The 18441-nt window shown below is 55.4% G+C and overlaps 1 protein-coding gene across 4 annotated transcripts in view; it reads left to right on the forward strand.

Annotated features, from left to right (window-relative positions):
- Positions 1-2308: 2308 nt before the first annotated feature.
- Positions 2309-18441, forward strand: part of Tns1 (tensin 1) — a 216371-nt gene continuing 200238 nt past the window's right edge. Inside the window, exon 1 of one of the 4 annotated variants that reach the window (XM_045147168.1) lies at positions 2309-2406. In XM_045147168.1, the coding sequence (XP_045003103.1) occupies positions 2311-2406 (96 nt within the window). In that variant the 5' untranslated portion in view covers positions 2309-2310. Of the gene's footprint in view, positions 2407-8584; positions 8720-18441 lie in introns of those variants that run through there. The other 3 variants (XM_045147167.1, XM_045147166.1, XM_045147169.1) reach the window with 3 other exon arrangements.

Consider the following 18441-nt stretch of genomic DNA (forward strand, 5'->3'; position numbering starts at 1 on the left):
GCAGAGGATTTTCTTGACCTCCAGGAGTTGAGGCACCTGGCATGAACCTCCTTGAGGCATTACAGTGGCAGGAGGGACGACTGTCCAGGCAGCAACAGGCCTTGCTTTGCATCCGGTGGGCCACACTCTTCTCTCTTGGGATGGTCACTGGCCTAAGGCGCCTTCTGCTGGTACAGGCTGGAAATGAAGGGCTGTCCAGCAGGGTCCCAAACTCCAGAGGGCTGGGTTCCGCCATCCCTCCTGGAGTGTTTCATCCTGTTAAGTGCTGAGATCCTTTGAAGAAAAAGACACTTTGCTTGGGCTAGACAGGGCCACATGTTAGCCAGTCCCAACTGAGGAACCCCCATCTTTAAGAATTCAACAAGTGGGCTGGAGAGATGGCTTGGCCGTTTTGCATTTGCCTGCAAAGCCTAAGGATCCCGGTTTTACTGCCCAGGACCCATGTAAGCCAGGTGCACAAGTGGGTACATGTATCTGGAGTTCGTTTGCAGTAGCAGGAGGCCCTGGCGTGCTCATTCTCTCTCTTTTTCCCTCTCAAATAAATAAAAATAAAAAAGAAAACAATCCTTAAAAAAAAAAACGAATTGAGGAAGTGATTCCTTTCATCCCATTCACAATGGATTAAGCTCCATTCCCTCCCTTCTCATGCCAGATCTGCTTCCTGTGGTTTCCAGGGGCTGAGGCTGTGGAGGGTGAGGGCTTCCCACCAGGCCTGTCTGAAATGGGATGAGACACCTCACTGGGAACAGTGGAACCGAAAAGGCTAGCCAGCTCTTTTCTCTCTGGCCGTATTTCGTGAGGTCACATCACGTCTCCCTCCAGGTTTCATCATATGTGTGGGGGATCCCTCTTTTCTTTTGAATTGTACGGGCTGAGGGTCTGTAACGTCTGCCTATCCATACACCAATAGTGTCTTCTCCGTTCTCTCTGGCCAGCCTCCTGTGGTTCTTCCCTCTTGGCCCCCTGCCTTGTCTGGTGTGGGCAGCACCCCTCCCCAGAAGTCTGCAGTGGGTGGGTGGGGGGCGACTAGGAATCTGGGGTTAGGGCTCGCTAGCAAGATGCTCTCAGGCCCTCAGCCCCCAAGTTGGGGAAAGAGAGACCTCGGGTGGATCAGGGAAGGAGGAAGACAGGGGAACGCATCACCAGGAAAGATGGCCCTGAGGTGGGGCTAGGGGAAGCCCGGGATTGCGGCAGCGGGAGTGGGGGCAGGGGTCTGGCCGGGCCCCTGTGGCCTGTTGCTGCGGAAGCCGCCGCAGCTCCCGCCCCTTTTCTCTCCAGGCCTGGCCGCCTGCCCTGCGGGCTTCTCAGCAGACGCAGGCTCGGGTGAAGCTCGCGGAGGGCTGCGGCCACTCCCCCGCTCTGCTTGCGGGATCTCCGCCTGGCGCGCTGCCTTTGTCTGCCTGTCCCTCTGCCCCTCTCCTGGGAGCTCAGTGCCTCCGCGTCCCCGCCCGCTCCCCTCTCTTTTCCTCCTTTCCCCCACTCCATGGTCCTAGTGTGGCAACCCCAAGCACTCTTTCCAGAGGACCCCTACACATGGATGTCTTGCGTCGGGCCGAGGCAGGGAAGGTCTCTGAATCCGGCGGCGACTAGTGCACCCGGGGAGGAGAGGCGCGCTGCGTCCCAGCCGGAGGGAAGCGCGCGGTCCTTCCAACCTGTTGGGATGCTTGGCATCCTCCGGGCGCGCTCACCGCCCGCGTGCGTTGGAGAGAGATCCCCGCCGAGGAGGGTGTGGCCGGGCCCCGGGGGTAGCGCTCGGGAAGGGACCGTGGCTCCGGCGTCCCCGTGTGCACGCCCGGCGGCGCGAGGACGTTTCCGTGGGACGGTGGGAGCCGGCGGCCATCCGTTGAAGAGAATTGCATTACGCTCCGGGCAGCGACGTGGGGGAATCGGAGAGAGGACCGGAGGGCGTCCGCGCGCGCACACACCCGCGAGCTCCCCCGCAGCGCCGAGCCCGGGGTCCGCGCCTGTCCTCCGCGTCGGCGGACGGAGAAGCCAGGCAGCGCCGAGGAAGTCCCCCCCTCTCCCGCTCCGGGGGTGCAGCCGCTCCGCCCGCACGGGGTCCCGGGGACTTGCAGCCAGACTAGCGCCGAGCTGAAGGGTCCGTCGTCCGGTTCCTCACGCTAGAGGGGGCTGGACACTCCTCCGGCTGCTTCTTTGGGGCCGGAGGCGAGGTGGGGGGGGGGGGTTTGGAATCAAAACCCCGGGAGACCTCAGGTTCCCCCAACTGCACGCCCAGACGCAGCCAGTCCTCTCGCGACTCGTGTGCTCTGGGTGGCCCCGGGGGTTTGGCATCAACTGTCCCGGGCAAACATGACTCGGCTGAGCTGGTGCTTCTCGTGCGTGATCCGCTGGGGCAAGTACCTCTTCTCGTGCCTCCTGCCCCTGCGCCTCTGCCTCCGCAGCCAGGTAATGCCACCCGCCACCCCTGGCCCCCGGTAGCCCTCTCGCCGACTCCTCCTCTCTCCTCCCTCTCCCTCCACCCCAGCTCCCCTAGGTTTGTTTGATCATCTCCCTTCCTCGGGGACACGCAGTCTTGGCCGTCTTCAGTTAGGCTCGCACCCGGCTGGGGACTCCCTGGAAGCCATGGCCCATGGCTGGCGACTCCAGGAGGGGGCGGCGGGGGGCGGGAGAGTAGCTGTGATCCACACGCTCAACGTCGTGGATTTGGGGCAGAAGTCAGAAGGGATAACGTGGAATCTTTAAGAGTGACGGGGAGATTTGGGAGTTTAAACACCCCTCTCAGATTTCTGTGGAAAGGGAATTTCCGTTCCTGGAAATGCACACCCACTCGGATCCCAGAGGCCCCTGGAGTCAAGGCTGGGTGGTAACGAAGTGAGCTGCGCACAGGCATCGGGAATGGCATCAGATGGCTTTCAGGGAGGACTTCCCACCTGTGCAGGGGGGTTGAGGGACCTGGCAACTGGATGCGGGAAAGGATGGGGTTCCAGGGAGGGTGCAACAGCCGGGTTCTTGGGGAGGGGGTCTGGCAGACTTGCTGTGCGGAAGGTGGGTGTTCTGGTGGAGCGTCTAGTCTCTGAAATGCCCCCAGAGACTCTTGCCAGTGGCGTCAAAATGGGTGAGGATGGGACGTGGTCCAAGTAGGGAGTGTGCAACAGTGCCAGCAGCCACAATGTCTTTTCTGGAGGGGCAGAAGGACCCCACAGCCTGACTAGACCCTCTAGTGAGCCGACAGCTTCCAGGGGCTCAGGGTCCTGGCTTTCTGAGTCACTTCCTTGGGGTGTCAGATCAACCCTCAAATGGTGGGCACGGTAGACCATTCCGGTTAAGGGTGCCAGTGATGGAGCCAGCCTGCCTGGCCTTGAATTCTGTCTCTCCCTGTTACCAGTTAAAGATCTAGGCCAGTTCTATAACCTTGCCTGTATTAGTTTTCTCATCTGTAAAATGGGGTTAATAAAAATAATCGCATTATTAGATCACTGTGTTAAGTAAGGTAATTTATGTAAGGTGTTTAACAATGTGCCCACTCCATATGAGGTGTTCAATGAAATGTAGGGATGTTTTCATTGTTATTAACTGTCCCTTTTTCAGTAGGACTTTCCTCTTGCCTTCTTAAGGCAGGCTAAACATGGAAAGATGTCTCCCAGTATCAATTTTTCCCTTCTTCCTCCTCCCTTGGGAACTTGAACTTCCTCTCGCAGGTGCTGCCTCTGAGCCTCAGTTTCCCTCTCTGCCATTCTGCAGTGAGGAAAGGTGCCAGCAGGCTTCTGCTCCAGTCACCCGAGATATGCTTTGAAATCTTCCAGCAAAATGCATCCTCCTCAGGGATTGGCTGGGAGGCAGGCGCTGCAGCTGGGAGTGCAGGCTGGAGTCCCAGCCGCTTTCCCGTGGGCTCTGAGTTCAGATGCTACGGAGACTGGATTTCAGATTTGGAAACAGGCACTCCGCAGTGAGAAATGGCCAGCCAGGACAAGGTCAGTGCTCCCCAGGTTGCCCAGCCATTTCCCAATTCTGAGCTGCGGAGTAGGAAAGGATCCATCCACCTTGTCCCACTCACCACCTCTTCCTGGGCTGGTACTGAGCTGGGGGCTAGGGATGAGGCTAGATAAGCAGCCGCAGCTGTCTCCTGCAGCCTTTGAGGGCTCGAGTCAGGCAGGAAATTAGAACTGGGGAAGAGATCAAGATCGCCGAGCTGAGCTCCAGGAAGGAGCTTATTAAAAATGACCAGGATTGGGCCCAGACACTGTCCTCACCCAGGGCACCGGTGGAGGGGAGGTGGGGGAAGGGCAGTGAGGGATGATTTGTGTTCCTTCCTGTGTCAGCTGGGGAAACTGAGGCTTCGACAAAGCTGGGTTGTAACTCTTCCTTCCCTTCCAGGGAGCATCTAGATTTTTGCAGTGCAAGGCAGCAACCTTCATCTCAGAAGGGTGGTGGATAGAGGGGCATGACAGGGCCTCTCCTAGTGCACGAAGAGCATGGGTGGGCATCAGGATGGGGTGCCCGATGCTCCAGGCTGGTGCCTCAAGCCGGAGTTTCATGAATGGGACATGGGGACGTGGGTGGGACTTGAGCCCCCATTGCCCGCGCATGCACTTTTGTGCCACGCATGCTCTGTATGACGGTGTGTGGCGGCTCTGCCTGAGGTTCCAGCGCCTCAGACTTCAAAGACTGAAGATATGTGGGTGAGGGAAGCACAGCTTGGCTGAAAGGGAGAGCCTAGGAGCGGCAGGGCCCAGACTCTATCTGCACCCAGCTCTCTTCTCTTCAGCAGCCCGCCTATGTGGTAGGAGCACTGGCATAGGCTTTCTTCTATATGCCCACTGAGTCCGACTTGAAGCTGAACTGCTGAGCCCCTTCCTGGAGCTGCAAGCAGCCCTTGGATGAGGAGTGGAGAGGACAGCTAACATCACCATGATATGGGAACATGACTCCCATCCCTTGGTGACTGACTGCAAGGCTACAAGACAACTCTCCATCCCCAGAGATGGGGAATCAGGCACCTGGGGCTCCATCATAGCTGACATCCTTGGCTCACACCCTACAGTCATGTGACTCCTTTAGCTTCTTACCCACGTAAGGCAAGCATTGTTGGGAGGCTTCAAGAGGACACACAGGCGCTGTTGGTTACTGCTGATCTTTCCGGGGGCAGAGGGCAAGTGGCAGACAGAGAGTGTGGATCCGGCAGCTGAGGGCGTGGTGTGCCATGGGAATCCACATCTGGGTGACCCTCAACATCTTCCCCCAGCTAGGAGAGAGGTGGCAGAGTGTGTGGCTCCAGAGGGAAAGGCATGGGCCGAGGTCCTCAGAAGTCTTAGGGTCACCTTTGGCCTATTGTGTCTGTTGAGCATGGTATTAGGATAACCTGGAGACGGGGAGTTATCCGCCTAATGTGGCCCCTGAGAAGCTGCACCACCCTCCTGGAGCTCAGTGTAGTTATATCTGTCCAATAGGGGCTGGGATGAGGTGAGAGGTGTTATAAAAACCAGGCTCTCCTGACAGATGCTTACGTTGTTCTTGAGAGTTAAAGACAAAAAGCCAACCCTTTAAAATGAGCAATTCCCATACTTTGTAAACAGTTTTTATGTCAGAGTGTAGACCTGGAGCGTCTCTCTATCCAAAGAGCTGATGATGGGTGCACATCAGGGTGGCTGGAGCTCAGGTCTACCTGTCCAGGTCCCCGAAGTCCCTTCCTTGCTTTTCCGTCTCACATCCTGAAGGCTCTTGCTGTGACTCTCAGACAAGCGCTGTCTTTGTGACCTTCAGACTCTTTGATGAGTGAGTGGGGGCAGGGATGGCTCAGTGCCGTAATGAGAACTGGGCGAGACACCGGCAAAGACCTAATGGATGTGTTTCGGGGCGGGGGGGGGGGGGACTTGAGGATGGGTTGGGTGAAGCTCTTTTGCCCTGGGAAGCTCAGCAGAAGGTGGAGATGGGAGAGACCTTGGAGGTTATCTACCTGGCCATTTTACAGGTGAGGAAACTGAGGAGTAGAGAGAAGGAGAGCCGAGACAGTCTACCAAGGCCGTTAGCTCCCCCTTGCACTTGTGGACCCTCCTTGGGTCTCAGGCACCTTTTGCTGGCCCAGTGCCTGCACAGATGGAGGCGCTGCAGAGAGGGGCTGAGAGATCTCTATTGCAGAAGGGAGGCCGAAATGAAGCCTGCTGCCCAGCTGTAAGGAAGGGGACTGGGGGGTTGGCGCAGGGTGGCCACTGGACTCCCACGCTCCCGCAGTCACCCTCAGGACACTTGGCCAACGCACCAGTGTGTACTCGGTGCCTGCTGTGCGTACTCCACACAGGGCCCAGGCAGAGGATGACGCTCCCAAGGTGAGCAAAATCTCTGGGGCGCCTGCTCCCCAGTAGAGCAGAGGCTGGGGCTGGCAGCAGTGAGAGTCAGGTAGCTGCAGATGGGTGGAAATTTCAGGCTTGGGCAAAGGTTGCAGGCAGGGCTGCTCAGGCCTCGTGGAAGAGACAGAAGAAAGGTCTGGGAGACAATGGTAGATGCTAACCGTAGAAACAAATATGTTAGGACCTGTTGACTGATTGGCTGATTCATCCATTTTTCAATTGGGCCCTGGCACCTGCTATCTACCAGGTTCAGGTGAAACAAACCCAGGGCACGTTCCTGTCCAAGGAGCTCTCCTATGTGTGAGTCACGGAGCAGATATCTGACTGGGAAGGAGGAATCATGAGCACCAAGCCAGGAGTAAGGGCATCACATAGAGCGTGTCCTGCAGAGTTTAACGCATTCAATAAAGATGAGGGTTAGGTAGCAGGAGGGACTTCCTGACAGGGAGGGGTTAAATATAGGAGAGACCCCCCATGGGGTCTTGAAAAAGTGGGATGGGGATATTTGGAAGTAGGGTTCTTCAAAGTGGTCCCCCAGCACTAGAGTTCTCGGTTTGCATTTTCGGTCCCAGGGGAAGGGATGGTGTAGGGCCCCTCAGGGTGCATGGAAGGTCAGACAAGTTGGTGTCTCTGTGACCAGGTGCTTGGCTTGATTTTTTTCCAGCCTTTCTGAGAGGCTCCAAGGTGATTTCTCAGAACTCCTAAGATCACAGCTGGGAGGATCCTCTTGGGTGAAGGCAGCGGTTGTGGGCTGCTTCCATGGGTCCAGCTCCCATGGGTGCGGTATACAGTACACCTGAGCATCTGCATGCGTTCACCATCTCTCTTCCTTTTTGGAGAGAGTGTCTTTCTCTGGACTGTGGGTTGGATATCAGCACACCTGGCTGGCCAGGTCCCCGTGACGGGAGAGCTGAGGCGTGCATTCACCCCAGGGTGCTGCTGTATGTAGGGCTGACAGAAGGGAGCGAGGGATGGGCCTGGGTGGGTGGGAGGCAGCAGGGGCCCTGGGACCCTCTGTCTGTGGAGCTCAGGCATGCGGCGCACTCATATGCGTCCAGAGGAACCCAGGCCAGAGGACTTTCTCGCTGAGTGACTCAGTCCAGACAAATGGCCTCCAAGTGCCTACCCTGGGCGGGGCCCTGCCCTTGGCCTGTGTGTGTTTGTGAGTTGGGCTGTGTTCTGCTGTAGTTGTGTCCACAGAGGGTGTGGGCTAAGCCCCTGTCCTTCTCTGGACAGCTCCAAGGCAGAGCGGTGATTCACAGCCCCCACCCACCCTGACTTGGTCTAGCCAGGCCAGAGCTCAGGGGGAAAAGAGGTTTATTATTTTTGGGGGGAAGGGAGGTGGGTCTAGTCAGTGGGGGGCTGGGAGAGATTTTTGCTGGATTCTTGTGCGGGGCTCCAGGGGAATACATTTGGATTCTGTGCCCTGTCTTTTCCCCACCTCTTTGCCCCCCTCCCTTCCTCCTGGGCAGAGGTGGGGGAGCAGGAAGGGATAGGGTGGGGGGCAGTGTGGGGAATGGTGGGAAGGCGAGAGAGTTGGGCCCAGGAGGGGTGGAGGGAGGAGGAGGAAGTGGGGAAATGCAAACCAAATGTTGGCCCAGCGTACAGTCAAGAAAAACAGACTCTAGCGGGAGCCTACAGCGCGCTCCCTTTCAGAAGGGCAGGAAGGGCTGGGACAGATGTTTGGAGGAAAGAAAGAAAGAGGAAAAAAACTGGGATGAAATCCACAGCCTGGGGGCAGGGCCATGCCTGCCCATCACCAGTTTCTTTGGTGTCAAGGCCTGTCCTGTCCTGGGCCTGGAGCTTGCCCGTGGCAAGGGGTCTGTCCTAGCTGTGTGCATGCAAATGAGTGTGTATTACAAGGCCAGCCTGCTCAGAGCCAGGAGAGGAGCACCCGGTGTGCAGACTGAGCTCCTCTGGATGGGTCTGTCTGCCCAGTGATGTTCAGAAAGGTCCCGAAGCGGTGGCCCTGCAGTGATCTGCAATGTACAGTGAAGACCCAGGATCAGGAGGAGGCCAAAGGGCTACAGAGGCTCCCAGAGGTGCCTATGTCTGGGGAGGGTGTGGCTTTGCAGGGTCCTTTCTCGGGGACACACTCCTTGGCCCTGTCTTCTTCATACCCCCTGCCAAGCTGAGCTTCTGACCCCCGGGCCACCAGTGGAGCCTGGGAGGAGAGAAGAGCGGGGAGGCCGGGACGAGGGGGAGGAGTGGGGGGGAAGAGGAGGAGGAACGGAGGCGGAGGCTCTGATGCTGGCTGAGCCAGCCACAGAGGACTTCGCTGAGCTCCCTTCTGCCTGCTTGGTGGGCACGGGCGAGCTCAAGGGGGCCCTTGGCAGGCCCCCTCCCATCCCGCATAGCCCGAGGCTCAGGACCCTCCGAAGATGACGTGGGTCTGTCTGTCCTGCATGCTCTGGGTAGGTTCTAGAGCTCCTGGCTCTGAGCTCGGCACCCCTGTACTTCATCTGAGAGCCTGCAGTTTGGGGGTGGGCTGGGGTGGAGGGAGTACTCACAGAAGGACAGACTGACTGAGCAGCAGGACCCAGGCTCTTGTTCTAGGGGTCCCTCAGGTCCCCATTCTTCCAGGCCTCCGTGGAGTCCAGGGCTGTGTGAGGAGAGGAAGCCGTGGCGAAGTTTGTTTTCTTTCTAGAGCCTCTCCTGTCCCCCGCTCCGAGGTGATCGTCTTCACTCTCCTCAGTGACAGGAGCATGAGGAGAGGTCAGCCATGGTGGCCTGGTGGACACAGAATAGTCACCTGGAATATTAAACCCGGAGAAGCTGCGCGGGGGTGGGTGGGGGGAAGGGAACCTCTATTTCTGTCACTTTTGTCCCTTCTGGATTTATCTTCCGTTCTGCCTTCCATCCCTTCCTTTTTCCATAGTCTCCCATCCTCACGGAGACTTCCCTGTCCCAGGGGACAAGACTGTGGCCTGCTCTTGCCCTGGCTCTCTTTTGGGAAGGCGTGTGCAGGGCCAGGGGCTCCTGAGGTCTGCCGACGGATGGATCTGGGGACCACGTGGACAGGGCTAAGGCTCGAGGTGGCCATGGGCTGAGGCTCCTCAGGAAGGGGGATGGGAGAGGGCCCGCTGCTGCAGAGGCTGCGGGTGGAGGCGGGAAGGGACCCTTCCTCAGAGGGGCTCTGTCGGGGCTGCCGAAGGCTCGCACAGGGGTCAGGAGGGTGAAGAAGTCATCCCTGGCTGGGGGTTCTCTGGCCTCAGAGAGCCGTGGTTGGCATGGGGGAGGGGGCTTTAGGCTAGCATCCAGATGTGGCCCTGCCTGCCCCCTCAATCTTCCAGCCAGGCTGTCTTTGGGAGGCTCTGCAAGCCAGGGCTGAGGACAACTGCAGGAGGGACTGGATGGCCAAGGGCACTCGGTGGAAAAGGGCTGAAGTCAAGGGGTTTGGGTGGCCTGTGGCTAGCTAGGCACAGTGAGGGCCCTGAGTTTTAGACTGGGGAGGTTGGAGTATCCCATAAGGATTGGCTGGGCTGCTGCCATCTGTACTATAGGACCCTTGGCCAAGTTCATGTCTAGGCTGAGGGTGCTGATAGGTAAGGAAGGAGTTCTGAAGTAAGGGCGCAGTTTGGTTCCCAGATATGACATGGAGAGGACTTATAGACACTTCCGCCGAGGTTTGGGAGAAAGGACCTATCCCAGCAGGCCTCAGTTTCTCCATGGGCAGAGAAAGGGACTTGCAGAGAGGGCAGCAGGAGATGGTGGCCCGGGGCTCCAGGTAGCACCTGGCACATGGCTAGGCCCAGTGAGTGTGGGTGCCCTCCTTGGGAGTGGGGCCTGATAACCAGGGCAGGAGTGGATGATGCTCCTTGGATTTTTTTAATTTATAGTTTTGGTTTTTCGAGGTAGTGTTTCACTCTTGCTCAGGCTGACCTGGAATTCACTACAGAGTAGTCTCAGGGTGGCCTTGAACTCACTGCGATCCTCCTACCTCTACCTCCCGAGTGCTGGGATTAAAGGTGTGCACTACCGTGCCCGGCTTTCCTTGGACATTTTTTGAGATGAGCTGAGCCTTTGTCTTTTCCTCCATCTCTTTCCTCAGGATCCCAGCACCCCCCCCCCCCCCCCCCCGTCTCCACTGCTGGCCCGTGTGCCCTTCACCAGGGGAGGGCGCGCTCAGGCAGAGGAAACATTCTGGCATGTTGAGGTTCTGCCTGAGGCAGCTGTCCTGGCACCCTTACTTGTCCTGGCTGGGACTTGGCCAGGCTGAGGTGTGTTGGTAGCAAGGGATGAAGGATTTAGTGGCACCCGTCATAGAGGAGAGGCCTGGAGGTCATGGAGCCCTTCCAATGACTCTGCTTGGTGGTGGGAAGTGCATGGATGCCAGGCCAGGCCGGCTCACATCCTAGCTCTGTCGTTTACCGGATGGGCACTGTGAGGTAAGGCAACTCTGACCCCAAGCCTCAGTTTCCTTATTGGTGAAGTGGGGGAGAATAACACCCATTTTTTTTTTTTTCATGAGAGATGAGAGAATGCCATCAAAGGGTTGTGGGACCTGGCAACTCTGTAGGTATTGACTTAAATGATGGCCCCTCCTTGACTTCACACCTCCTGCCTGGCTCAGGGGATTCTGTAAACTAGTCATGATGAGGCTGGATATCCCTGGGAAGGGCATGGTGGGACAAGACTGTGTTGGCGGTGTCTCTCTTGACTGTCCAGGGACTCCACCCAGCTCTTCTGGGGCCAACAACTGGCTGGCTCTGTAGCCTCGGGGAGGCCAGTCGAGGCAGGGTCCTGAGGAGACAGGTCTTGTGCGTGCGGGCGTGTACGTTCCCATGTTCCCTTTTGGGAGAGCTGCAGATGTTGTGTCCGCGAAGCTGCGCATCTGCAGCACGGCATTCTAGCAAGCCCTAGGACTCAGCATCGCTTTATTTGCTGAGGAGCATAGCTATGTATTATGCATAAGTGGATTTTCTCATCAAATGCTTCCACTTGCTCTTACATAGTCAAGTAGGGTTTATTTAGCCAATAGTTACATGACTATTAATTGAACATGTAGGTGTGGGGTGGTGGAGGTAGACTGCAGCCTTTCCTTCTAGATGCCCACTGTCTCTCAGCATGGAGAGGGGCGCAGGCTCCGGGCAAGGATTGGGAGTTAGCACTGGCCTGGCCTTGCCCTGAGAAGGCTGTGTGGTTGAGGACTGATCTCTTGCCTTTTCTGGACCTCAAAGAAACTTGGACACCATTCTCGTTCCCTAAGGCCACCTTCAGTCATAGACAGTGATGGGTCATGCTTTCCGGAGCTGGTGTCCTGCCCGGTGCTAAACATACGTTTTGGTCAGAAGGCTCCCTGTGAACCCCGGAGTCCCTTGAGCAATTCCAGCAAGCATCTCCTAAGCCGACCTTCTGCTCCAAGCACTCTTTCTTTACTGTGCCTCCTTTGCCTGACGGAGAGGGTGGGACCAGGCTGCAGGACCCTAACCAGTGCCTAGAAGTGAATGCTCTCCTCTTGTAAAAGTTCTTAAAAATGGCATGTGAGGCACACAGCTGGGGAGAAATAATACGCTGTCTTTCTGAGGGGCCAAGTAGAAGAAAGTGCTGCATGCTGGCTGAGAGGAGTCGCCAGGTTTAATCGTGATCCTATCATGTGGCCACGCTTAAGTGAAATACATCTTTATGCCTTGGGGTTTTTTTTTCTTTTCATTTTACTTATTATTATTATTATTATTGGTTTTCTTGAGGTATGGTTTCACTCTAGCCCAGGCTGACCTAGAATTCACTATGTAGTCTCAGGCTGGTCTTGAACTCATGGTGATCTTCCTACCTCTGCCTCCAAGTGCTGGGATTAAAGGTGTGTGCCACCATTCTTTTTGTTTGTTTTTATTTATTTATTTGAGAGTGACAGATAGACACAGAGAGAAAGAGGCAGATAAATAGAGAGAGAATGGGCACTCCAGGGCCTCTAGCCACTGCAGACAAATTCCTGATGCATGCGCCCCTTTGTGCCTCTGGCTTATGTGGGCCCTGGGGAATCGAGCCTCGAACCGGGGTCCTTAGGCTTCACAGGCAAGTGCTTAACTGCTAAGCCATCTCTTCAGCCTCCATTCTTTTCTTTTTAAATATTTTATTTATTTACTTGAGAGAAATGGAAAGGCACAAATTTTATATATATATATACATATATATGTGTATATATATATATATATATAATATATGTGTGCATATACATATATACATGTATATATATAAGGTAGAGAGAGTCAGAGACAGAGATAGATGGATAATGGGTATGTCAGGACCTCCAGCCACTGTAAATGAACTCCAGACACATGTGCCACCTTGTGCAGCTGGCTTACATGAGTACTGGGGAATTGAACCTGGGTTCTTAGGCTTTACAGGCAAGTGCCTTAGCCGCTAAGCCATCTCTCCAGCCCTGCCTTTGGTTTTTCTACCTTACCTATAGGGCTGTCAATTAAAAAAAAAATATTTTGTACCGCTGATGATAGAACTCAGGGCCTCATACAAGCCAGGCCAGAGTTCTGAGCCATGGCCCCCAGCCCTGATGGCTGGGGCACAGTACATCGTCAAAGGCATCTAGAAAGTGAGTTGGGATTGAATCTGATCTCATGTCTCTATCCAGGGCTCTTGATGATCTGGGAGTTCTTCTGGGTAGAACCTTCAAGGTCAATGTGAACAGGGTCATACGAAAGATACAAAGGCTCCCAAACGTGCAGGCCTTCTGCAGTGGTCACAGTATGACCTGCCTGGGCGCAAGTGTGGGCCCTGCTGCTGACTAGCCTGGGACGCGGGGAAGAGCGTCTCAGTAGCCCTCTTGGCCTCTCTGGACCTCACCATGTATGTTTCCTTGAGTGGCCCAATTTCCTTTGAGCCTCACTGTGATTCTGTGAGGTAGAAAGGGATGACAAGTCTAGAGTGGGGAGAGAGGGACTTGTCCAAGAACACCTGGCCAGTGGGCCCAGTGTCCCTGAAAAGCAGAGGGGTGGAATGGGGAAGGGGATCTTGAGCTCCTGTCCATCCACTGCTCCATAGTTAGGGGAGACTTACTTGCTACTTGCAGCTTGTAGCTAGTGACCAGCTGGTAACACACGTGATGGAGAATGGGGGGGCGGGGGTAACCTGAACCAGGGAGGGGAGGGACTAAGAAAGACCTCTAGGAGATATGTTTTTGCATTATTTTTTGTTTTTGTGAGGTAAGGTCTCACTCTAGCCCTGGCTGACCTGGAATTCACTATGCAGTCTCAGGGTGACCTTGAACTCATGGTGATCCTCCTATGTCTGCCTCCCAAGTTCTGGGATTAAAGGTGTGTGCCACCATGCCCAGTAAGTTTTTGCTTTTTAAAAAATTCTAGTTATTTATTCTTTTGTGCATGCAGACATGTGTGTGGATGTCAGGGTCTCTAGCCATTGCAAACAAATGTCATATTCATGCACAGCTTTTTGCATCTGTCTTTACATGGGTACTGGGGGGATTGAATCTGGGCTAGTGGGCTTTGCAAGCAAGTGCCTTTAACTGCTGAGCCATCTCCTCAGCTCCTAGATGATGTCTTTCCATGTAGCCCAGGCTACCCTCTCTAACTGACTGTGTAGCCCAGGTTTGCCTTGACCATGCTGTCGCCTTTTGCCTCTTCCTGCTTCCTGAACCCTGGAATTGCAGGTGTATATCACCACACCTCAGAGATGAAGCTGATCTCTCAGAATCCACATGAAAAGACTGGAGGATAGGAAAGACCAGGTGATGGGCCAGTAGGTAGGTAACTCTTGAGCCAGGGCTGCTGGCATGATGGAATGCCAGGTCCCCCTGTGATTCTCACCACAGGCAGTTGGAGATTCCAAGGTCAGAGGTCATGTTGAGTGTAGGGCTTGGGGACTTCAGACCTGCCTTCAACAGACTTGGAATCCAGTCTTTGTTGCTATTTGCCCCACTGGCATAGCCTAGGGCCGGTTCCTCAGCATGTCCCTTTGAGGGTTAAAGGAGGACACTGTGCCAACCCTGCCCCCCCACATTCCTGGCTCTGTTTGTGGGCCTCAGACTGTCCACATCACTGTGCTTCGTTCAGGTCCAGCAACTGAGTTCACTCAGGGCAGAAGAGGGTTTTGTTGCAGAAATGCCAGGGACCGAGTTATGAAAAACTCGACGGGGGAGGGTAGAGAGCACAGGAAACCAGGAGAAGAGAGAGAAGAGAGGAAGAGGATGGAGACGGGAGACAAGAGATTGGAGGGAGGAGGAGGAAAGGAGGGGCAGAGGAAGAGAAAGAGAAAAGGAAAGAGAAAAGAGAAGGGGAGAGGAGAATGAGAAAGATGAGGGAGAATCAAGAAAGGGAAGGGGAGAGCGGAAAAAGGGAAGAGAGGGAAAGAGAGAGAGGGAAGGGACATGAGAGAAAGAAGAGAGGAGGAGAGGCAGGAAGAGCAAAAGAAAACAGGAAGGAGAAAGAGGCTGATGGAAAGATATCAGTGGCAGAGGGCCTCCAGCTTGGGTCTTGAGCCTCACACTGCTCTTCTGTGAAAAGGAGGGATCTCAGGAAATGCCAGTGCCTGCCCTCCACTTCTGTGGAGATCCAGGGCTATTGGCAGTCAGAGGGTTCCTCTTCAATGATGCCAGCACCTGCTGTGTGAGGCTGGTAAGGAAAGGGACCCATGTTCTGTCCCCTCAAGACGGCCCTGGAAATGGTATGTGGGGCGTATGGATGCTTGCAGGGACTCTTGAAAGCCACTTGGGGCTCATACTGCCCTGGTTAGAGGACCGAGCAGGAGACAGGCAGGCTCCGCTTCCCCAGACTACTTACTTTGTGCGGGGACAGTTGTGTCACTTGCTCCTTACTGCCACCTATGGGCCGTTCCTGTTACTAGCTCACCGAACAGATGACCGGGGCTGAGCAGCTCGTGGGACGCATCCGGCTAGTGGCAGAAGAGCAGTTAGATTGTACAAGCACCACACTGGGGAATCTTTTAAATTTAGGGTCTTAAATACCAAAAGCATCCCTTCAGTGATTGGGAGAGACATAAGAGGGCAATAAACGTGTTGATTACTTTTGGGGCCGAAGGGACTTAGGATGCACTCAGGGCCACACAGAAGCGATATCTTTCCATCAGGAGCACAGGCAAGGAGGGGAACAGTGGGCCTGTGGGCAAGGCTTTTGCTGGGACCCTGGCCCTGTCCAAACAGGCTCCCCGGGGAGGGTTCTAGTTAGAGAGTTTAAAGCAAGCAGGTATGGGTTACAGGAGGTCATAGTCTGGTGGCTTGGTGGCTCCTGGGCATGTCTGTCAGGCCCATGTGGGACCACATGGGAGGGTCAGCAGGGTCAGTCGCATGGAAGAGTGTCGCTGTCTCACAGGGAGGTGGCTATCAGGAGGATGCTGGACAGGACGGTCATCTGGGTAGACCACACTGAGGAACTAGGGTTGGCGGTTGGACCGGAACTAGTGTCCCAGGGCACTGAACTTTGCTATGGTATGAGAAAGCTAAACTTGTGCTTAAATTGACGCTAAGGAGAATGTAGCTTCGTGGTAGGGCACTTGGTTAGAATGCACAAGGGTGCGGGTCGTTAGGAAAAGGACAGGCGGCTGTTCAGGGCTAGTCTGCAAAACTGCCGTCTTGGAACCTTTCAAGCTCTCGATGTTAGGAAAGGCAAAAGCCAAGCACAAGTCTACAGTCTGTAATCCCAGCACCTGGGAGGTTGAGGCAGGAGTATCATCAGTTCTAGACTAACCTGGGCTCTATAGCGAAACCTTGCCTCAGATAACAAAGCTAACCAAAAGACAAATAAAAATATGGGCGATGGGGCTGGGGAAATGGCTTAGCGGTTAAAGCGTTTGCCTGTGAAGCCAAAGGACCCAGGTTCGATTCCCCAGGACCCACGTTAGCCAGCTGCACGAGGGGGCGCATGCATCTGGAGTTCGTTTGCAGTGGCTGGAGGCCCTGGTGCACTCATTCTCTCTCTCTCTGTCTGTCTGTCTCTCAAATAAATAAAATATTTTTAAAATATGGATGATGTATTCAGGTTAGAGGGTGACGGAGAACCAGTCGCTGAGCATGGTGCAGCTGCCCTCGGTGGACAGCAGCGAAGGGATTGTATGAGTTGAGCTGTGTACTGGACATTAGGTTGTGCCCATGCTGGACTTCTCACAGTGGGCCGTGGTCATGTGCTATGTGGTGGTGGGCATGGGAGAGGGGTGGGGGAGGGCAGCACGCCATGTGGCTGGTTGGGCATTTCAGGACAAGGGCATATGCAAGGCAGTGGGGGACTCAAGGGGAAGACTAAATCTGAAAGTGGTCCAGGAAGGGGGTCTAGGAGAAACCTCCGAGGGAAAGAGCTTTAAAAACTGCCTAGCCATGGGACGGGCAGAGAAGGAGGAAGGGTGTTTCAGGAGGAGCAAAGAGCCTGACAGGGACAATGGGTGGGCTGTGTCTGGGGTGTGTGTGTGTGTGTGACAATTGGCATGCATTTAGGGCAGGAATTTGGGAGTGGGTCTGGGACATGGAGCTGGCCAGGAGAGATGGGTAGGGATGAAAACTGCTGCTTCTGCTGCTTCTAGCAAGCACACAGTTTAACCAGTCAAGGGGTGAGTGGGCTGGCATGGACCCCGCAGAGCTAACGTGTTGCTCCCGAGGCTATTGCAATAGCCCTAGGAAGAAGTGACAAGGACAGGAATGGGCACAGACGGTGGGATTAAAGAGTACAGGAGGGACATGGAGAGAATTAGGAGGCAAAAGTCACAGGATCTGGCGACTTGCTGCTGGGAGGCGCCGAGAGTGACTCAGAGTTTTCCAGCAGGGATGACCAAGAACACGGGCAGGCCGAGGGCCCGGAGGGCAGGGATTCTGTGCCGCGCAGGCGAGAGGCGCCTGGTGGGACTCTCAGCCTAAGGGCAAGGGACCTCGAGGACTGGGTGGCCAGGAAGCAGAGGGAGGGAGGCAATAGTCTTACGTTTTAGTCACTCCTCCCTCCCACGCTCCTTGATTGGCAGCTTTCTACCCTCTCCCCATCAACCAGGGGCTGCTCGGCCACAAGGAGTCTGCCCCCCCGGGGCAGAGATGGGGGAGTTTCTTGTGAGGAGCTCATGGGTCCAGGAATCCCAGACTCCTTTCACACACCATGCTCTGACACACTGTCCCGTGGGACAGGGAGGAACCCACAAGCAACTTTTCCCACCCAGGGCCAGAGCTGCTCGGCCAGCCTTGCCACACCCCTCTAGCTGGCTGCATGGGATGACCTGGGCCCCTGAGAGCTCCCTGCTGCTGGGGTCTCACCAGCTTCTGGCTGGGCCTCTTCCCCTCCCCTGGCTCTGGTTCATGAGGGAGATAGGACTGGAGCCACCAGGTCCTGCTGCCTTATCCAGCCCCTGAGTTTACCCACTGATCCGGGGAGGGAAGGGCCTGGACGTGCTCCATGTGGCTGTTTGCCACCAGTCAGGAAAACAGTGATCTTTGTCGTAACAAGCCATTGCCCTTGGATGGCATTGTGCATTTCATTGACTTTGTGGGGTTCACTTTCCTCTGTCTGCACCCAAAGAACAGCCCTGAATAGGGGGAGTAAGGCAGGGTGGCAGCCACACTCGAATATAGGAGAGCTGAGATGGCCTTTGTCTTGGCAACCAGCTCTGCCTCTACCCTGATGGTCAGCATAGGTCGTATTGGGTTCTTTCTCCAGTGACAGCTCCTTTAGGTGTCCTAGACAGGGGGCTAACCCACCGTGGAATATCTCCTTTATCCAAGCACCCGTTTCCTCACGAGGAAAGCTGAGCTTAGTAAAGTTGTCTGTTCTTCCCACAGGCTTTTCAGGCCGTCCTCAGAGGCCTGATGTGTCTGTCCTTAGACATTCTGCTCCCTGCCACTATCAGCATGCCCTTTCATCCCAGGGGAACTGTCCTGTTCTTTCCCCTCTGTGTACATCAAAGTGTCTGGGACTTTGAGGCCCAGAGAATGCAATGGATGCTGTCAAGGCCACACAATTAGGAAACAGGTCTGCAGATCCCTGACTCAGTGCAGAGCCTGGCAGGGAGGAGATATGCAGGGGGTGGGGTGCCCAGAGCTGCTTAGATTCCCCCTGAGGAAGGTCACAGTGTTGGGACCGGCAGGGCCAGAGTGGAGAGTTTATACACTCAGGTTTCATGAGGCTGGGCAGGCCAGATGGGCAAAGCCTGGTGCTAACTTAACAGTCCAGAAGGC

This window comes from Jaculus jaculus, chromosome 4 (assembly GCF_020740685.1).
Source record: "Jaculus jaculus isolate mJacJac1 chromosome 4, mJacJac1.mat.Y.cur, whole genome shotgun sequence".
In the NCBI taxonomy this organism is placed as follows: domain Eukaryota; kingdom Metazoa; phylum Chordata; class Mammalia; order Rodentia; family Dipodidae; genus Jaculus; species Jaculus jaculus.